General features: G+C 36.4%; 2 protein-coding genes across 2 annotated transcripts; both read right to left on the reverse strand.

Annotated features, from left to right (window-relative positions):
- Positions 1-241: 241 nt before the first annotated feature.
- On the reverse strand, positions 242-1,747 carry LOC140777166 (RING-H2 finger protein ATL5-like). Its single transcript, XM_073121095.1, has one exon. The coding sequence runs from the start codon at positions 1,333-1,335 to the stop codon at positions 583-585; it is 753 nt and encodes a 250-aa protein (XP_072977196.1). The 5' UTR covers positions 1,336-1,747; the 3' UTR covers positions 242-582.
- A 409-nt stretch (positions 1,748-2,156) lies between these two features.
- LOC140777165 (6-phosphofructo-2-kinase/fructose-2,6-bisphosphatase-like) lies at positions 2,157-17,812 on the reverse strand. Its single transcript, XM_073121094.1, has 23 exons — positions 17,529-17,812; positions 17,379-17,442; positions 16,669-16,964; positions 16,354-16,569; positions 15,012-15,221; positions 14,540-14,632; positions 13,892-13,990; positions 13,735-13,764; positions 10,749-10,802; positions 10,457-10,510; positions 10,305-10,382; positions 9,288-9,379; positions 9,144-9,201; positions 8,966-9,040; positions 8,213-8,260; positions 7,557-7,654; positions 5,520-5,595; positions 5,083-5,145; positions 4,856-4,947; positions 2,854-2,922; positions 2,675-2,738; positions 2,515-2,580; positions 2,157-2,403 (listed from the first exon to the last, which is right to left on the reverse strand). The coding sequence occupies exons 1-23, from the start codon at positions 17,694-17,696 to the stop codon at positions 2,326-2,328; spliced, it is 2,241 nt and encodes a 746-aa protein (XP_072977195.1). The 5' UTR covers positions 17,697-17,812; the 3' UTR covers positions 2,157-2,325.
- Positions 17,813-18,837: the final 1,025 nt, after the last annotated feature.

The following is an 18,837-nucleotide window of genomic DNA, read 5'->3' on the forward strand; positions in this document are numbered from 1 at the left end:
AGAAGCTAATCCAATAATGTACCCATTTTGTCAATTAGAATTTTAATTATTTTTACTTTTCTTTTTCTTCCCAGAATCTTTTGTCTTACTAATGTTAATTTTTTTTTTTAATTTCATCATGAAAAAAGTGTTGACTTTTAAGGAGGAGTAAGAATTGCATAGTATGTGTAATCGAATACATAAGATTTGTGTGGAAAAGAAATCGAAATTATACGTAAATTACACAGTTGGAGTAACTTGAGCATCAAATCCTAAGAAAAAGTAATAAATAATTAAGTAAAATAGTAAATAAATAATATAAAAAAAGGAGTTGCTCTTATCCTAGGTAACGGCTCTTGCCTCTGAATCTGAGCATATTTTGACTTCGAAATCTCCTCCTTTCCATAGAAAAAGTCTACCATGTTATATAATTCACAAATCTCTATTTCCATCTCTCTCTTTCTCTCTTTCTCTCTCTAGAAATGTGTATCACAATCAAGTCGATCAAAATCACACAGAAAGAAAGGAAGAAAGAATCATAAATACAATCAATTGACGAGTAATGTAGTAGTAGTAGTCCATGATCGAGTAATCTTCTCTTCCTTACACAACTGATGATGGAAACACTCTACTCTCTGATCTACTTCTACTCAGCATCCTCTTCAGAGAACAACTCAAAGAAGAAGAAGATGATGATGATGATGACCCACCTTCCTTTCCGACATCATTCTCACCATTACAACTACTAACTGCTATCTCAACATGGTCACCCACTGCCTCCTCTTCCTCCTCCTCCCTTCTCGTCTCCTCCTCACCAACCTCCTCAGCGGCGCCGCCGAGCACCACCACCACCACCTCATCCATCTTCTCCTCCACCTTCACCGCCGCCCGACAAATCGGGCACGTCGAATGCGACATCAGCCACACGTCGATGCAAGCCATGTGGAAGGCATGCTTGCACACCGGAAGCACCCTCCCCTTCTCGTCCTCCTCCATCACACTCAGGCAAACCACGCAATCCATCGCAGCCTCATGCTCCTTGCGTTTGTACACAAACGTGGGAAGCGAAGCCAAGTCTTTAGCATCTAATCCATCCATGGATACCCTCGTCATCTCGGTGACCGCGACACCGGGGATTGTCGTGGTCGTTATCGGACGTCGTCGGTGGAGAGGCAGAGGCTCCGTTATGAGATTTGCGACGATGGGTCTTCTTCGAAGAAGCCATCGAGCGTAGATGTGGAGCAGCAGCACAAAGGAGACGACTACTGACAAAGAGATCACCGCGGCTAATAAGACTTTGTTGTTGTACGAACAAGAACTGGCTTCCTGGTTATGTAGCTCACCAGAGCTTGACATACTTAAGCTTATACTTCCACTCACTTCTTAGTGAAGTAGCTAAACATATAAGGCGAAGGAGAGAGAGAGAGAGAGAGAGAGAGAGAGAGAGAGAGAGTAATATATGTACAACACCAATGATCAGCTAGGCTTAGGAGAGAGAGTAGTATATGGCGCATGGAATTAAGGGAAGCATCCCATGTCAAGTCCTGTAGTTTTATGTCCTTTTTCTTTAAAGAACATTCATTCCTACATCAATAATTTTTATTTTATTTTTATTTTCTCACTCATAGATCATGAGCACTGTGGTGCAATTGACTCATTTCTTCATATTAGATACTCTTTTGCACTCAGGGGGGATTCAACCATATGGTCATATTTGATGGTGTCCTCAAGTTGGAAAGTTGAGCAACACACCTTGACCAAAGTCTAGAAAAACACTAGCACTACCTACAATTAACTTTAATCCTAGAGGATCCACCACCAATTCTAAGGGTCCCCCTATTTTTGATCTCATGGGAATTTAATTCTTATTGGCTCCTAATAAATAATTAGCCGTTTCTGGTCTTTGCTATTGAGAGGGAGACAGGGGGCCTTCTTATTGCCCGGGTTTCTCGTGGACTTTCTTGGGAAGTGTGGGTCAGAAGTGAGAGTCTCGTGAAGGCGACGGCAGAATCTTTTAATTGCTTTAATTGGACGCAGCCCAAATTAATTTCTGGAAAGTGGACCGATCCCAAAGACTTTGACGAAAGTCCTCGTCTTGTTCCTAATTCCTACTATATATATGTATACAATTATAAACACATACTGTATTGATGATCCAAAAAGTGGGGGATGAACTGTTATCAAACAGTTTGTATAATGAGAAATTTAGTAGTATTATACTTTGTCGAGAGACAAAAAGTTGAAGTGATTGGAGTCATTGGAATAGCATAATGAATGACCAGAATGTCAACTATATCAGCAAAATTTACAAATTGCTGTGTGCCTCCACATCTGTGGAAATGAAGCTCAATCCATGAGCTTGTATCTCTTCTCTTCGACGCCAGTAACGCCCATTTGTATCTCAATTATAGTGTGGAGTGGTACCTAATATATAAGCAGAGAATAGCCTAGTTTCAGTTGATCTATAATGCACTGGCATGACATCCCTCTTTAAATGTAATAAGTTTATCAATTAATAACTCTTAATGAACTTACCTCGATATGAGGAATTTCTTTCAATGGTCTGTCAGCAAAATATGCGTACAATGCTCGAAGCACGGCCTATAATATCGTTTTGATCAAGATAATGATGTCTAATTTTGGCATCAAATTGTAAAAATAAACATGCGAATCGCAAAGTAATGGCACAAATTACCTGATGAGATATGACTACAACTGGTGCTCGCTGTCGCTCAAGTTCAATGATTACAGGCTCTAATCTGAACAAAAAGACTCTTATCAACATCTGATATTTAGTACTCATGGTCATAATAGTGGGAAAAATATGAAAAATCTGATGTTATCTGGCCAATTTAAGCTGCATTGTTACTTAACCTTTGGATGACATCAAGATAAGATTCTCCACGGGGATAGCGATACCGCAATTTGTCCTTCTTACGCGATCTGCAAGTTAGTAACCGAGGTGCAAGCATTTTCAGTAGAAATGTTCAAATAGTTCAGCCAAAACATGACTATGTGAACTGGTAACCTTGCATGTATTAAAAACCAAAACTAGCATAAAGAAACACTTGATATATCACAATAACAAACTATAGATTAGCAGTCTTACATACTGAGTTACTGACATAATTTGACCACTAAGAAAATTAAATGCTAATTGTAGTGTTCAATTCAAATGAACTAATTGAACATGTGATTTATTAAAAGGGACTTTAAGGTAACTCAGCATACTCAATACATCATGATTATACTCGCTATGGCACTTATTTCTTGTGATTGGGTTATACAAGTTCTTGAGGATGTCTTTGATTCCAATAAGAACTGAAAGTTTTGCATATGATTGCTAGCTATCCTGACACTGAAGGAACAGATTAATAATATCTCAGTAGAACAATATCAGAACACGATAGACTAACAAAAAATAGCAGGTCCACAAGACTGATGGAGAGCTGGAAAGCATGCTTTAATAAAAATATGAAAGGAAGCACCTGTAGGTAAAAATGACAAACAACATACTTTACTTAAAGTTTCTGTTAGAAAAATCTAAATTGCTTTAAACAAATGTCAATGGGAAACATCACCACAAATGGAAGTTCTTCATCGGGCTTGAACGATGATGGAGCTACAAAGATATGGTTCTAGCAGATAAGATCTACCAACATCATGAACTAAAATTAATCAAAAAGATCTGATGCAAGGGCCCCATGTTCTTTTAAGAGGGAATCCTGACTGAAGTTCTATAGATCTCCACTATATGTTTTCTAGTCTACTACATGAGCAACTAGGAGAACACAACTCCAGTGCTTTGTACTTCATCATTGAGAAGCTCCTCTGGAAAGCATCAGAAGTTTCTAGCTAAAGAAGTTAACATATAAAAAGAACACCAGAAGGTTCAGATAGCTGCAAAATTGCATCCACTTGATACCACTGGTAATAATCTGCTAAATTCCGTAAATTCAGCATTCTTCCAGCAGAATCCATAACTAATAGAAGAGACTTATGATGCAGATGATAATGTTAAGTACTTTCAGAAAAAATACTCCATGGCACATCATATTATAAGGACCCATTTAGTTGGGCAAGGAAAATCATGATAAAGCCTTACAACTCTGGTCTGTATTAATGAGGATGAGATATTACTAAGGCTTATTTCTTATCACCATTCAGGTGTGAGGTACATTAGGGGGGTGTGATTGTTACTCAGAATAAGTAATATTTTGGTACCAAATACCGATGTATTGCCCTTATTTTGAGAAGAGAAACAAGATGGGAGGCTTTTACAATTTTGAGTTTATCACACATTTCATCTTCCCTCGTATCTCCCAACCCGTAAGTGGGATAAGAAAACCATGATAAAGCATCCCTATCATGGAAGTTTGACCAAAGTTAACTCATCTTTTTAAGTCTCATCCCTCATGAGAAAACATGACAAGGAGGGGTTTATCCATGGATAATCCTACCATGCAATAAGATTCATCCTAATGTATCTGAGAATGTGGTTTCAAAGAACTCACACTATAGAAACAAATGGATTTTTTGTTAAAATAAGCAACATGATGGAAATCATATTTGGCATATCCAAAAAGGTCTTAAGAAATAAATGAAGATTAAGGAAGAAATATAGAGTGCATAAGGTTCAACATCAATCCATTGCATGTCAACTAATTACTAATGTATCTAGTAATTCAAGATGGGTTTTGAGTATACAGTACAACTAAAATCAGTAAGAAATGCATGAAAGAACTAGCTCATCAAGCATGACATTTGTATATCACTACTCGCTTTGTTGTACAGCATAAATAGAAAATGCAGCATTATATTGCTTCACAGGGATACAGGACATCAATGAGAAATTGAGAATGTATTCAGTGCATACTCATATTCCTCGGGTTTGTTTCTCTTTATCTCTTCATATGACATTCCATCACAGACTCCAGCATTTATCTCATCAAGGGCACGCCATTGTATCTAGAAACAAGCAGTAAAACATCAATTCAATACCAACTAAATCAAAAGGAAATAAGTATATCTTTTGGTCAAAAAAGAAAAAAAAGAAAAAAAAAAGAGATAAGGAAATTAGGTTTGTAAGAGAATTTAATAAACCTTTGGGAATCCAACAATTGGACCTGCAGTCAAAATCGTTCTCTGGAGAGTGCTGGTCCATATCTAAAAGTTCGAGGAGCAAAATAATAACCATTAAGACTTCATAAAAGATCAAAGATTTCTTAAGTATAACATCTAGTGGCTGAAAAATTGAGAGTTCATAGCAAAGTGGAATTTTATAATTGATAAATTGCATGTAATCTACATTGGTTCATCTTTCAATATGGCATGTAGAACATGACCAGAAAAACTATATGCTTCATAATTGCAATTACATACTTTATCTCTCTCTCTCTCTCTCTCTCTCTCCACAAAAACAAATTTAGTTTGAAGATTCTAAATAAGGAAATTAAAATCATTGAATAAAATCTTAATGTTCAGACTCCAGAATATATTCATCTAACATGGCATGTGAAAGATTCACAGAAGATAATTACAGAGGCAGTCCTCTCGATTTTCAGTCGCTTCTCCACAAAGTTGGCAAGTTTCTTTGCGTAAAGCTCCCCTGCTTCACTGTAAAGATTACATCCACCACCAATATCATTATCCATTACAATCGAAAAAGATTTCAGAAATTGACATTTGAGGGCTAGCCGCGATATGTACTGTATGAAATGCTCTACTTCTTAATGGCTTATGCATATGAAGGCATCAAGAAAAACAAAAATAAGTAAGACACAAGTCTCCTCTCGTGAGCTAAGTCATTGGATTCAAAGACCTATATCTCCATTATCTTTGATGGAAGCTTTACAATTTATAGGTGCTAAGCAGGTTCTTATGCAATCATATTCAACACTTCTGACACATCTGAAGATTTATTTTATGGAACATTTCTATCTGAAAAGGATTATAAAATTGACCAGTAACCTAAAAGTAAAGAAAAAGGATAGTACATCCTAATCACTGCATTACAACTTTGAGTTAAAAGCATCTTTTAGAGGGAGGAATGAAGTCATTAGTGAGAGAGAAACAATCCTTACCTACTTCAAGATGAGATGTTAGCAGTTCTAGTCATGATCAAGTACCTAATTATGTACACTTCTTTCCTCACATGATTTGATCTGATTCACTCACCTTGAACATGTACATGTCTATTGACATGAACTACCTCTTATATACACATGTAGTTTGAGCATGAAGACTAAGAACTCGGTTATTCTGGTATGCTTACAATGTGGATATCACAAACTAATAAGATCATTACTAGCTCATAACATTCAATTGTAAAATCAAGGTTCTCAGTATTGGGATCGGGGTCAGTATTGGCCGTCTGGAAAAACGATACGTATTGGTCGTATCGGCAATATCGTATTGGTTCAATTGTAAAATCATTACTAGCTCAAAACATTCAATTGTAAAATTAAGGTTTTCAGTATTGGGATCGGGATTAGTATTGGCCGTCCGGAAAAACGATGCTTATTGATTGTATCGGCAATATCGGCCGCTTGTATCGGATCATACTATTTTTTAATTACGTAAAATTCTAAATATTGTTTAAAAATGCAGACAAATTTCTATAAATTTAGAAAACAATGAGAGGAAAATAAGAAAATAAAAATTACCCACATATGAAACCTAAAAACTTTAAAAATGTATTAACTTACTTAGAATTCAAAATTTTGATGAATATTGAGCTCTCTCTCTCCTCCCCCCTTCAAAATTCAAAAATTACTTGCATAGATAAGGTTCCAATTTTTTTTTTACTTTTCGCCCCTTCTCTCTCCCTTCCCCCCTCTCTCTCTCAGGGTCTCAGCAATTGGTGTTGCTGCTTCACCACAGTATCAACAGTAGAGGTCGTTCGATCTACTCAGTATAGGAAGACAAAGAGAGAGAGGGGATGAGAAGAATTAAAAACTGAAAAAAATAATAAAAAAACTCATCCGAGGTTGCCGGAGGTCGAGGTCGTTAAATCTTCGTCGAAAAATGTCGTTGGAGGTCGAGATCACCAGAGATCTACTCAATCGCCGGTGGAAGAAGTGAGAAAGAAGAGAAAAAAATAGAGAAAAAGAGAGGCAGATGGAGGGGTGGGATCTGATCCCACTAGTTTCGGGCGTGATCGGCCGATACAGCCGATCTCATCAGAAACTGATCAGGATCAGGATCAACTAGGGCCGAAATTGGGAACTGTGTAAAACATAGTAGTTCAATATTGTAATAGCAGAATTGTTCCTTATATTGTAAGTTAATTCCAGTCTTAGCAAGGACTACAGAAGGAAGATTTCCTTCTCTAACTCCACACATGCAGAATATGGCTCTCCAATGAGAGAGAATTGTGTAGTTTCCTTCTTTTTTTCAATGTATCTCCCAATGTAGGATCACAATATATGCAGAATCACAAATGAAAGAAAAGGCTCCAGGAGGATCATATATAAGCTGCCATATAAGTTTGATGCATACAAATGTATCATTAATTTATGGTCATTGCTTCTGCTATCTAAACCAGATAAGTACTGCAAAATCAAGATAGAGAACACCTCAAAGCCGTGTCACCACCGATTCTTCCTCTAACGTTATCTAGACTCTCACCATGTCTAGTAAGCAGAATAGGACGAGGTGTCAAATGAGCATTCACCTGCAATGGCATCTTGAGACGTTAGTATGATGTGCCTAGAGTATTAATTTTTTTAAGAAACAGTAACTTCCTACTATATCAAGCAAAAATGGTGTCAGAGGAACGACAGGACAGGCAAGATAGAATTATAGATTTGACACTAGGATGTATTATTTACTGACTAGAATATAGAAAGTATTATTTTGTTTTCTCCTATCAGCCTAACAGGATTACAGGATACAGAATCAGAAATATGTAGGTGAACCCCATATCAAGAAACCAGTATGCACTAATGAATACTAAGAAGTATTCACTGCATTTAAGATGGACTATATATGCACCAACACAGCCATCTACCTGCTGCAAAGGAGCTATTTGACACCTTGATTGCCCACATGCCAAGGCAGCTTTTTTACAACATAAGTTATAATTCTATTATTCAATGACTAAGCAATCACAGTACTCTTCCTACTAAATATACTGTATGATCAGAAAGAAATATATTCCATTTTCCACAATAATGTGCACATTCCTTTTCCTTATAAGAAAAATCAGAACTTAAGAGTCTTTAGACCATACCAAGAAAAATACAATCCGCCCAGGAAGATAGCCACTGATATTGTTGACCTGAATGACAAACAAAAGTCAAGAATCTAAAGGAGAACAAATAAAAGGAAATAAAGATTGAATACTCTATTGACAATTTAAAATACAGGAAGAGTAGGAAATATATCTAATAAAATGTTTGAAGCATCAGCTCTCTCACAGAATCTTCTTGTACATGAATTAAAGTTTGATTTTGGTTGGGGCTAGGATGAACATAAGCTTATATTTATATATAAAAAAGGCAGCTTTGATAATCCAAAAAAAAAAAAGAAAAACTCATGGGCAAAATCTTCTGATTTGTATTCCATGGTAGAAATAGTGATCTATTAAATATCATGAGTTTATTGAGGATTATCACTTCTCGGTCTTAAATGTGGAATAGCTGATAGAATGTGGTTATACAGATTATAGAAGAGAGTGTAAAAGAAAGTTATGTGGATGAGCAAAAGTTGGTAAATAACAGAATATGTATCTATAGAATAGGCAGATGCAGTTTTGACTTGCTTGATGTCTGAATTGGAAATTACTCTCCCAACAATTGGTCTAGGGATCTCTTTCTAGCATCTGTCAGATGCTAGTGGATGTTGATGCAAATAGGCAGCCTTAATGTTGTGGAAGGCAATAAAAAAACCTCAACAAAACAGTGACTGAACAAAGTCTAACTATGCGGAGGAAACATCAATCTTCTGAACATCTAGATAGATGAAAGGGACTGCCAAAACTTACTTGTAACTGTCCACCTTGTCCACTGACCATGTCGATCATTTTGACATAAGAACCTTCTTCCACTGGTTCATACACCTGTAGAAGCATATATTTTCAGTTATAGGTTGAAGCAGTGCCTGCAATTCAAGAATTCAACCACTAAGGTGTAGCTACACAGGAAGGTCATTTTACTTAGAACCTTTCCGTAATTTTCTAAGCGTGCTTTGAAATCTCGTAGACCAGCTTCAAAATCTGTCCTGCGACATTAGCATCAGAAACTGCACTCAGTAGGTATTGAAGAAAAAAATAACCTACTGAGATTGCATAATGAACCATATCTCACTCTTCTGCATAATCTGGACTCTGCTGAATTTTTAGACGTATATTTCTTTCAATTATGCGTTCATCATTACATATAGTTTCCAAAAATATGATCTGTAAGGTAAACAAAAGATAGGTTAGAACAAGCAATCTGCAAATTCATGCTATAAAGAATGTGAAGACTGAAGATAAATAAAAACAATGTTTATTATACGACTAATAAGGAAAATCATGATATGCAGCATGTGATACATTTCAATCAAAAAGTGAAAACTCACCACATAATTCATGTACAAAAAGGCAAGGACCATCAAGCAAAATATTGAGGTTATATTGTCAAAGGCTTTATGGTTAAAACTAAGCATATGTCCACAGAGATGTATTCCATATTTAATAGATCAAAGTTCCATTGATAGCATACAACTATATTAATTTCAGCTTCCAGGGAGAAGATGGTTATGAATATTAATATATCCCTAAAATATGACTACCAAGGAAAAATAATTGTTTGGCATTCTGGTTACAGATATAGATTGACATGTAAAATGCAACAGTTTAGAAAATAAATATCTATACCACAAATTTAACTAGTTATGTAAAAACATCAGAAGAAGTTTGAAGATATTCTAACCATTGACTGAACCTCGTGATCTGAAAAACTCATCCCCAAATGAGAAAAAGTAAAAGTGTTTTCTCTCTTACTTTATAAGATGTGTTTTACAATGTCAAAGCACAATCAAGGGCTAGAAAAGTGTGAACTTATTTCTAAAAGTTCTAATGTAAAATTCCAGTCCAACTCTCTTCATAGTATCATGTAAACTCTTAGGACTGAAAGAACAGTCAATGCGAAGGCACATGCACCTCTTGCTAAATGCCAAAAGAGGACCAAATGTGTTGTTCTTGTAATGATTTGTGAGAAGGAGCAGAGACACCAGTTGGCTGAGCTGTATTTATGTGCCCTTCTTGATGTATGATACCAAAATATTCAAAGTAAAAGGGTGGAGAAAGTTTAGTCAAATGTTTAGATATTTGAATTTACCTTGCACCTTCCTTCAGCTATTTTCATCAGCATGTTTCTTCGTTTTCTTGTGCTGTTTGTTGCATCAAATATACCAACCTGTGGTCCATCAAAACTACTCATTGGCTTGTAATAACTTTCAAGCAGCAAGATTTACAATATGTAAGACTTACCTGTCCTCCTTCTTGCATCCACGCTAGCATATCTTCCATTGCTAGGGCTGCTATCTGGAAACAGAGATATCAAAATTATTTTAACCAATAGACTTTTTATAATAGAGAGAAAATGCATTTGAAAGTTCAAATATGTTCTAAGAAGAAAACCAAACTATCAATAGCTCACCATATTAAAGTTTTGAACTATAGAATATGCAAATAGAGATCCATTTATATACATAACTGAAGAAGAATTATGAAGCAGATATTACAATCTTTAGATAACATAAGGTAGAGAGCTCATCCTAACCTCATTACGTGCCTCCATGCCTTCTGGATTATCAGCACGGAAAAAATCTGCAGACTGTATAAAAAAAAACAATTATATTTTACGATTTTAGAGCACTTTATGACACAAGATGTAGAGGTGTCCTAGAAAATTGGTACAGAAGATTTACAAAATATAAACCAAAAATACATACACAATCTGTATATTGAGAATAATCACCAGAATTTTTCTAACAAGAAAAAGTAAGTGAGAATAAAAGAAACCAAGCAGGTATGCTATATAATAGGAAAATAGGTACAGAGTTAAAAAGAAGAGACTGATCATAGAATGTTCTTCACAGATCTCTGTGTATATAGAAGGTCAAGCCACAATAAATTAGTACATACAATTTTCATTACTGAGAGCCGAGTCATTCAAATTTCAATGATCCTATACAAGGTGACGATTTGCAAGTTGCAACCCCTCCCAATCTCCTCCTTAACAACCATCAAACATGCTAATGTGTTACCACCCTAAAAGTACTTAATAAATGATTCATTCAACTATGAAGAGAAGCACTAAAGATGGATAAGGTTGTTATATTCTTTCCTTAAGACATGCTTATGCAGGCATTTTATGGACGTGAGAACACAAATCACTAGGCAATCTTCTGCAAACCTCAAACAAATTCTTGTTTTCTTACAGTTACAAGTTCCAGTACTTTACAAGTTCCAGAGTATTAGAACGTTGTAGAACAAATTGTGAGTAGGGACCCCAAAATCATCAAGTTGGTTCAAGCTCAGCTCATATTTAAAATGAGTTGAGCTTGATTAATTAGATTAAGCTCAAAATTAATTTCAAGACAAGCTTGAGCATAGGCCAGCTCAATCAAGCTCCGCTCGATAAGGCTCAATTTGTTTATATATTTAATTTAAATTTAGGAATAATTTTATTTTCATCCCTTGAACTATCACTTATTTTCATAATGACCCCTCTAACTATGTTTTGGTAAACATTGACTTATTAAACTATCAAAAATACTTCACTTGACCCTTTCCGTCAGGATTCTATTACCTATTTCTATCCATAAGTTGTTATGTGCTGATCACGTGATAATTAAATAACTAAAATACCCTTATATGTAGTGACAACTTTAAATAAGCTTTTATGATGACCAAAATAACCTTCCCTCTTCCCTTCTATGCTGCATCCCACCTCTTTCTCCATTTTTTCCAATCTTGAGGTTGACTTTAGAGAGAACCTTTCGTCACCTTTCGTTCTTATCCTTTACCAAATTGAGCGATTGACATCAAGATCGAAGAAAGGCGATGGTGTCGCTCAAGCTACATAAGCAACTCACCGCGAGCATTCTCACATGCGTCCACGACAAGGTCTGGCTTGATCCCAATGAGGCCAATGAGACCTCTATGGCCAACTCGTGCCCAAATATCTGAAAGCTTATGAAGGATGGATTCATCATTAAGAAACCAATGAAAATTCACTTGCAATCTCGTGCAAAGCAAGCCTTGGAGGCCAAGAGGAAAGAGCGTCATTCTGGTTATGGTAAGCATAGAGGCACAAGAGAAGGTGAAATGTAAAATCTTTAAGAACAAGAGAGTGTTGATGGAGAGCATTCATAAATCAAAAGATGAGAAGGTAAGAGAAAAAATATTTGTCTAACCAATTTAAAGCTAAGCGTGCTAAGAGCAAGAAAAGGAAGATTGCTATGAGGGAGGAACTCTCCCTCAACCACTCACCAAAAATTTCCTTCCTTTTGGTACAAAAAGCTAAAAAGCTGCCACCTTTGACCTCTTATCATCAAATTCTTCAAGATCTGATTTGCTTTTTTCCTTGATAATTTTGGATTTCTTTGCTTTTAGAGATTGGTGTCTCAAAAGGGATGGGCATGGAGAAGGGGATGTCGATTTGTGCCCTTCTCCTTGGTTGTTTTGTTTTTTATGGGATTGTTGCGAAGGATCTGGAGCACAACCACAAAGAGAGGAGAGAAAAGAAAGGAAGAGAGGAAAGGAGATGCACAGGTTGGGCTGGGGTGAGATGTGCTCGGAGGAGATGTCGGGTGAGAAGGAAGGGAGAGGAATGAAGAAATTTTTGGGAGAAAGGGGATTAGGAGAGAGGGTAATTAAGAAATTTTTTTCAAAATTTAATATTAGCTAAGCCACTTAACTTTTATGTCATTATAAGTGGAGAGGCAATTTGGTCAATTCATTGATTCCATCAACAACGTCAGGGGAATGAGATATTTTTGATAGTTCTAAGAGTCAGTGTGTACCAAAAAAATTGAGGGAGTCATTATAAAAATGGATGATAGTTCAGAGGGTGAAACGAGAATTATTCCTTAAATTTATTAAGTGTAGCCCATCCAAGATTCAATTCAAGTTTGGTTCAAGTCAAGCTTGATTTGAACTTGATTCAAACTTGAATTAGGCTTGAATCTGCCTCTCAAGTGGCTCAAAATAGGCTTGAGCTCAGCTCGACATTGAAATAGGCCCGAATTGAATCTAATCAAGTCAAGCTTGATATTGTTAGGTTAGGCTCAAAACTAATTTCAATCCAAGTTTGAGTAGAGCTTGGCTCGGTTACGCCTTTAACCATGAGGCTCTTTAGGTTTTCTAATGATAAAACATACCTTACCAAAGTTTGTATTCCTTCACATGCTTGCTTGTGGAAAGAAGGCTTTTGAGAACTTACATTCCACAGTAGCAATACATATGCACTGACCTTTCATCCTTGTCAAGCTCCTAAAGAAACTTAGCTTAACTATTAAGGAAGTGAAGAATAAAATCCACGATAAAAGGACAAATGTAAGATAGGTAAAGGAAGAGTTGAAGGGGAATATTCATAACTGCTGATATCAACTCTTTAATGCACACAAAGACAAAAAAAGTACCAAAGTGCTAAGATAAGTGATTGCACATCACCATCTTGATATTAGCTAGCTTGATGTGATTAATGCCTCACTGAACTTTATAACAAAGAAAAGGTCTACTGGAAGAGGACACTAGCATACCTGATTCGTTCCATGCTTGAGGCGGCGATACTGTATACAATTATAAAAAACAAACACCAAATTAGTAAGATCTTCTGTCAGCTACAGCTAAGAAGAAATTTTGTCACTTTCCAAAGATGAATTTTCATATAATCAGTAAAATAAGTTTAATAATCACCTTACCGACATTGAAATGTTTTGTTTCATGACCTAACCATCGCAGATATCTTGTAAGCTTGGCTGCAGTGAAGGTCTTACCTCGAGCTGGCAAACCCACCTTAAGCACAAGTAAATAAAAGATTGGAAAAAGAATAAATGCACCTTCAAAATATAAGTCATATAAGAGAACAAGAAAACATGAGAAAATATATGCTCAAGAAACAAACCCCCAAAAAAAAAAGAACTAAAACACATAAAATGAATGGTGTTGTTTGGAACCTAAGAAATAACGTGTACACTAGAGTAATGTGTTTTCCATTGCATTGGAATGGCACTGTATCTGAAAGAGACCTCATTATCATTAGATAGGTTTATAAGGAATTAATGGAGAAAATATCTTTGCAACTAATAGCTCTGGACTCTTTAGATATATGCTAATTTAGTGATTTGCAGTCTGTAGATCAAGTCAACAACATTGCTTTCGGAGCTCTACAAGCACAGGTTTAAGGGTCTTCTAGATCTTATTCATGCAGCATGAGGTCAATGGATGTAGTAAGAAACATCTGAAGCTGGTTATAGTTCTTATAGCAACATCAAACCTGAAGTAGCACATATCACGAGCAGGAAATTTCCAAACAAGTAGTTCACTTTATTTCAATGACATTACCAGCACAATGGCCAAACATCGATCCTCCTTTGGTCCATGCATCTGATCAGCTATCGCTGCAGCTGCAACAGCTCCTGCTGCTGCTGGCATAGCCTTCAAATATACAAAGATGAAAAGCAGAGTAATCATTTTAATTAAAAGTAGACATTACTGTGATAGTGCTAATGTGCTATAATACATAAATGCTTGAATTGCATCAGACTGCAATTTGAAATGTTAAAAATGAAGTAAAGCGAAAAAGAAAAACTATTTATTGGATATTATGGAGATAGGTAATTTTTCGACATTCAAGGTAATTCAAAGTTCAAGAATCACTCATCTAATTAAATTCTCTCATAGTTCAGATAAGGGCAAAGGAATTTGTACCAACCAACAGAATCTCAGGAATCAAAAGATCAAAAGAAATATAGATGTTTATAGTAAAATTTTCCACAACAGGGAGGAAAGAAAAATATTGTTCTGGCTTGCAAACCTTTGCTTCAGAAACCAACTTTAGGTCACTTGTTAAGGCATTTGCACTAGCAGATTTAACAAGCCTAGGAGAACCAACACCTCTATCAATGAAGAACCCCCTTTGACCATCTTGCTTTTGCAATGCCGAAAATGTGCCAACTGATTTTGATTCTACCATACCATACGCTGGAATAACTTTAAATGGATCAGTGACTGTGACCTCAGTATCCTGCAATATAAGCAATTGATCATGTTATACCTGCCAACTTTTCAATTTTCCTAATATCCTAGCAGACTCAGCATCTTTTCTATTCAGATATGACTTCCAAGTGATGATAGGTTGATATAAGAATATGCACGGGGCATGCTGTCATTCAATTGTTAAGAAAGATCATGGTGGATATCTTCCAAAATATAGACTTGATTCCACTTAAACAAGAAACAGGCAACTGAATGTCATCGAACTTATTTTCCTACATTTATATTGGCCAATTGAAAAGTAATCTCAAGTCCCAAACAATCAATAACACAACAACATTCCTTGTTCTGAACTATGCAGCCATTTAAATGAAGCAACAACTCCAGAGAGCTTTTAGATATATTAGAATCTCAAAATGAGACTTTTGACAGAGTACGTGGAAAATAATTCTATGAAGAGTTTGCATGACTACCATATAATGAGATTGAAGTTTGATCCAAGAGTCACACAGACTTTTTCAAGAGCACAAGAAATGGAGTACATTTCAGCACTAATTTGAGCTCTCAAAAAGTTGTGCGTACACCACAGGAAATCTCCATAATTTGGATTTTACCTACTAAAGGTCCAAAGAGCTCTTTAATATATTTCCCAAATTTTATTAGGTGGTTCAATTTCATATGACATTAAGATAGTGATTTATCGTAATAAAAAGCAATTCATCTTTAATCCATTAGAGCAAAGAATTGTAAGCTGGGTAACTAATAACAAGAAGCATGTCCCATTAGTAAAAATCCATATCCAAACATTTTGGGAACGACCATTTAGTTTCCCAGAGTAACTGGTCCAAATCCCTTCAACAACTTCTTTACTCTACTTAAGGTGAACCATAAATATTAGCAGCCTTCACCTTCTGAAGTGACATCCATTCCCAGTTACTTTGGCTATATACCAGGTTTCTTAAAATCCACGGGTGAAAGAAAACAATGCCATCTATCAATCATTCTAATTAAGCATATAAAATGCATGTTTCTGCTTTGTAGTTGCAAGCAAACGACAAGTATCCTATAGCTTTAACAACTAGATCATCGAGAACTGGCATACTAGATAGTTCGAAGTCTATACCATGAATCCTCCAAAAGCAAGAGGTGTTGTGGTGTAATACCTTCCTGTCGTTACCATGGTCAAAAGTAAAAGCACCTCCTCTATAGGGATCTTGCAAACTACTGCTTGTAACATCATGTCTCATGAATGGCCCATTCTGACACAGAGATCTCGGATTCTCAGTCAGGTTAGCTGCATAAACAACACCACGGTTGGCAGTTGGTGCGGGAACGACATAGTGCTCTAAATCAAGCTCCAAACTAGCAGAAGACCCATTCTGTTGGAAGAGATGAAAGAAGACAGTGAGAACTATGACAGCTAGGCGAAGAAGTTAAAAGGAATAAGCATGAGAAGTGATTGCTGGATCAATCCGCACCTCAATCCCATCATATGCCACATTTATACTAACATCCGGAATCCCACGCACCCTTGAAGGCTGGAGATTCTCCTGATATGCCCTCCAACTTGCTGCAAGGTCAAATGGGGAGACGATATCTGCCTTGATGAACACCCTATACTCAACCACCTCCTCATCTCCATTTATCTTGAACAGCGCCATCCTTGCATCTCCCTCAAGCGTCCCTCCTGTAAGCAGACGGTGTGGCCCCTCCTCCACCATGCATGGTGAGTTGCTATACTTGGGCTTGAGCAAGAACTTGAACTCCAATGTTTCTGTATCACATCCACGCAAAATAACAAAGACCCAGTTGGCAAAATCCGAACTTAGAATAAGTCAAGTGGAACTAGAGCTCCAATGTTTCACATATAATCCAAGCAAAACAGCAGACAACCAGTTGACACAATCAAAACTTTTAAACAAACCAGTTGGAACTTGAACTCCAATGTCTCTGCATAAGCTCCAAGAAAAATAACAAAGACGCAGTTGGGAAAATCCAAAATTTAGAACAATCCTAATGGAATTCAAACCCCAACGTATCAACGTTGAGTCCAAGCAAAATTACAAACATCCAGTAGGTAAAATCTAAAATATATGACAGCCTAAGTGGGACTTTAACACCAACTTTCTACATTAAATTCAAGCAAAATAACAAACAACCATTTGGCAAAATCCAAAAGTGTTCATACCGTGATTAGGGGGGATAACGAAGCTAAGCTCCCACATCGACGCCGACTCCCTTTCCATAGAAAGCTACACCATTAGCAATATACAACGCATTAAAATTCCAAAACAAGAGAAGAGTTAGACCAAGGCATTAGGGGAGAGGAGACAAGTACAGCTTTGGAAGAGTCCCAAGAGCCAATGAGAGGAACAGAACCAAAGACGTGAGGGAAAAGATCGTCTCTGATCTTATAGTCCTCCAGTTTGAGGGAGACGTGGAGTTGGCCACCGCCTTCTCTTCCGCCATGGGTACTGTCCGAGTTCTTGGAGGCGCTGGTCCCCATTGCTGCAGAACCCCAAGGCACACGAATCCTCTAAGGCCTCCAATGGCGCCAATAGATAAAGATTGGGATAAGGATACAAGAGAATGGAAGGATCGAATAAATCATGGGAATTAGAGAAAAGTTCGAAGATTTTGGAGGGATAGGAGAGCGATAGGCAGCGAGAGCGACGGGATACGATTATGGCCGAGGGGCAACGGATCTTCTGCGTGGCCAATTGCAGGAATTTATTCTGGGGCTTTTTGCCTGTATACCCCTCAAGAATCCCTTATTTGCATATAAAAACCTCCTAAGTTCGATTGATTCCAAACAGCTCTGTAATAAATATTAAATAACACGCTATATTTTGCATTTATAACCCTCTATGCAGCAATAATATGCTGCCAAGTACCCGATTGCAGGGAACTCCTAAAAGTAGGGGATATAGACTATCTGCTACCTGTCGAAGGACAGGTGGTGGAAGTTAAAAAGAACTCCTATAAGCATCATTCTACTTTGGTAACGACGTGTTTATGTCCATCAGCCAATCAGAAAATTAAATAAATAAATAAATATATATATATATATAATTATCTTTAATGAAATTCTCTTCATTCCAATTGTAATTGTAGAGACAAAAGAGAGAAGAAAATTGAGATAAAAAGAAGTGGTAAGCAATGGATATGGATAAAGATTGATCTCATCTGAGTTCTGGTTCAAATTCTATCCTCGAAGAACTGATTTACTTTATTGGGTTTGTTTTACATAATTGCTACTAAATGTTTTTAAAATATTATAATTATAGAGTTACATTTTTTAACATATTATTGTTAAAATTAACTTAATAGATACGAACAAGTAAAATACCTTCTTTCTAAAAATTTAGAGTGCAAAATATTTATAAACGATTTTTAATATTCCAAGAATAGCTTGTAAGCCATTAGTATAACTAATGTTTTGAAGAATGTAATAGTAATTGTGATATTAGTTAGGATGAACTAAACCTCTTATGATAATTTGATTTACTCTATTATCCCGAGGAGTTAAAATAAGGTTAAGCTTACACACTTCATTCATAGTGACAAACTAGTTTAGTATAAAATTGGCTATCGAATGGTCTTTCTAAGTTAAACTAGCAATTTTCTAAGTCCTAGATTGAGCATCA

This window comes from Typha angustifolia, chromosome 15, assembly GCF_048772165.1.
Source record: "Typha angustifolia cultivar Huaian chromosome 15, ASM4877216v1, whole genome shotgun sequence".
NCBI classification, from domain to species: Eukaryota; Viridiplantae; Streptophyta; class Magnoliopsida; order Poales; family Typhaceae; genus Typha; species Typha angustifolia.